This window comes from Dipodomys ordii, unplaced genomic scaffold (genome assembly GCF_000151885.1).
Source record: "Dipodomys ordii isolate 6190 unplaced genomic scaffold, Dord_2.0 Scaffold19, whole genome shotgun sequence".
NCBI lineage: Eukaryota > Metazoa > Chordata > Mammalia > Rodentia > Heteromyidae > Dipodomys > Dipodomys ordii.
Window position 1 is genome coordinate 15,539,419 of NW_012267235.1, and position 3,090 is coordinate 15,542,508.

General features: G+C 43.1%; 1 protein-coding gene across 1 annotated transcript in view; it reads left to right on the plus strand.

Moving 5' to 3' along the window:
• The first annotated feature begins 626 nt into the window (after positions 1–626).
• The window catches only part of Ankfy1 (ankyrin repeat and FYVE domain containing 1), an 88,996-nt gene continuing 86,532 nt past the window's right edge, over positions 627–3,090 (plus strand). Inside the window, exon 1 of the mRNA XM_013013154.1 lies at positions 627–717. Within this exon, the coding sequence (XP_012868608.1) occupies positions 627–717 (91 nt within the window). The remainder of the gene's footprint in view (positions 718–3,090) is intronic.

The window sequence follows — 3,090 nt, forward strand, 5'->3', positions numbered from 1 at the left end:
TTCTTGGAGAGTGCGGTAGCCCCCATGTTCATGGGGTTCTTGATGCCCTGGCCCTCCGCCCAGCCCATTTTCAGCAGCATCTGATAGCCGATGTCTGAGTGATCAGGCTCGCTCATGTCTCCCTGGGCTTCTCCAGCTCATCCAGAGGCAGGAAGGCCCTGATGAAGGCTTGCCCAGTTCATCTTGGCCAGCTGCAAGGCCCATCAAAGGTCTTACTCATCTACATGCGCCGCAGCTTGTGCTCCCAGGTACCCAGCTTGCTGTCCCCTCCTTGTCGCTGTCATGGCCCTGCTGCTGCAGCAGCACCACGTCCGGTTTTCCGGTGGTTCATTGGAGATAAGAATCTTATGGACTTTCTTGCTGAACTTTTGTTGGTCCATGATGATTATCTGATCATCGGGCACCTGTAGCTAGGTCATTGTGGTAGAGAAAAGCTGTGCACTTATGAGAACAAAAGGAAGGTGAGGAGAGAGAGGGACATACAGGGACAAAATAGAAATTACTCTTTACTTTTTAAAGGCATACACACCTCTAGTGATCTGCTGCCTCCACTAGGTTCTACCTGCTAAGATGTCCCTTTCTGTTACCTCCCAGTAGCTTCACAAGCTGAGGAATAAGCCTTCAACATGAACATTTTGGGGATGCTTCCAACACAGACTATGTTAGAGTTGTTGGCAGTAGTTCTGTGCTGTGGGGACATTACTGAGAAGAAAGAAGGTTGGACGGGAGATGGACTTAAAAGCACTATAGGATTTGGAGGATCTGGCAGGGAGAGAGCTCAGAGATGAAAACAGTAACCTTGTGGTTCATAGTGAGAGATATTGATTTGTAGAGGTACCATTTGGGCAGTTGCTTGACTCCCCAAACCTCTGCCCCACAAATACTCCAGAGTCAGGGAAAAATATGTCATGACTGTTTACTTCCTCAGAGAAACTAAATTAAAATGTATGTATTGACAGACTATCAAAGCTCTGTTTTTTACTTTTTACACTGTTAAGGTACAGTTGTAGCTTTGTATTTGATTGTTTTGGTTATTATAAATTATAATAAAAATAATTTACTCTGGGAATGATGGCACAGCCCTATAAGCCTAGCTACTTGAAAGGCAGAGACAGGAGGATCACGAGGCAAGGTAAGGTAATAGGGCTATCTCAAATACAAAGGTGGAAAAAAACAAAGATGTAAGTTAAAATTTCTAAAAGTGTGAAAGGAGAGGGCTAGAAGTATGGCTCAACTACTGCGTGTACCAAGTCCTGAGTTTGACCCCCAGCAATAAAGAGAAAGAAAAGCAGAAACATTTAATTTGTATTCATTTTCCCCAGTAATTAAAAATTTTGAGAGCAAATGTATCTTATTTTGTTTACCATTGCTCAGTGACTGGCACCCAGTAGACACTGGTCAATGTTTTTTACAGTGTACTGGAATTTGAACTCAGGACTTTGGGGTTGCTAGGCAGGTACTCCAGCACTTGAGACATGTCCAGGCCCTTTTTGGTTTCGGTTACCTTTCAAATAGAGTCTCACATTTATTCCTGGGCCAGCCTGGACTGTGATTCTCCTATTTATACTTGTAGCTTGGATTACAGCATCAAATTATTTCCCAACTTTTTATTTATTGGTAAGATGATCTCATGAACTTTTTGTCCAGGCTGGCATCAAACCCTGATCCTTCCTATCTCCTGTCTCCTGAGTATTTAGAATTACACATCTGAGCCACTGTGCTTGGCTTTTTTGTTTTATTTGTTTTGTTTTCAAGACTGTCTTGCTAATTCTTTTTTTTTTCTGGGGGGGGGGGGTCCCGGGTCGTGGGGCCTGAACTCTGGGCCTGGGCGCTATCCCTCAGCTCTTCAGCTCAAGGCTAGCGCTCTACCACTTGAGCCACAGCTCCACTTTGGCTTTTTCTGTTTATGTGGTACTGAGGAGTCTAACCAAGGGCTTCATGCATGCTAGGCAAGCACTCTACCACTAAGTCACATTCCCAGCCCTTTTGTTATAATTAAGGTGATAAACAGTGGCATTCTACTTTTATTTATTTATTTTATGCCTGGGCTTGATCTCACAGCCTGGGCACTATCCCTTAGCTTTTTCGATTCAAAGCTGGAATTCTACCACTTGAGCCCACAGCTCCACTTCCAGCTTTTTGGTGGTTAATTGTAGATAACAGTCTTGGATTTATCTCCCAGGATGGCTTTGAACTGGGATCCTCAGATCTCAGCCTCCTGAGTAGCTAGGATTGTAAGTGGGAACTACTGAGACCAGGCTCCTATTCTACTTTTTTGCCAGTCTTCGGGCTTGAACCCCAACTGGGCACTGTCCTTGAGCCTTTGTGGTCAAGGCTAGCACTCTACCACTTGAGCCACAGTGCCATTGCTGGCTTTTTCTGTGTAGTTTATTGGAGATAGGAGTCTCATGGTCTTTTCTGCCCAAGCTGGCTTTGATCTCAGCCTCCTGAGTAGGTAGGATTACAGGTGTGAGCTACTGGTGCCCAACCTACTCTACTTTTAATGATTCAGAAACTGTTATACAAACTGTTACAGTACTTTCTCCTATCAAGTAATTATATAACTAATTATATAATTAGGAAGAATAGGGGAATTGCTACCAATTTTGAGTGCATGTGCCTGTCACAGAAGTTGACATTTCATTTTGAAGTAATTAAAAAATTTAACTCAAGACCTGGTACTGTCCTTGAGCATTTTTTGCTCAAGGCTTGTGCTCTCCCACCTGAGTCGTAGTTTTACTTCTTGCTTCTTGGTGGTTAGTTGGAGATAAGAGACTCATGGAATTCTCAGGTTGGCTTTGAACCACAATTCTCATATCTCAGCTTTCTGAATAGCTAGGATTATGGCTGTGAGCCATTGGCACCTAGCCTTTTATATTGAAGCATAACATACATATAGAACATTATAAATTCTAAGTGTAGCAGTCAGTAGCCTATCAAAATGAAATGTGAGTAATCACCACTAAGTAAAATGAGACAGAGAATGTTACCAGTACCTCAGAAAACCTCCTGAAGGATCCCAGTTTGGTAAGGCTCCTGCCCTTCCTCCATAGATCACTTCCAAAGTGATTCTTTTTTTTTTTTTTTTTT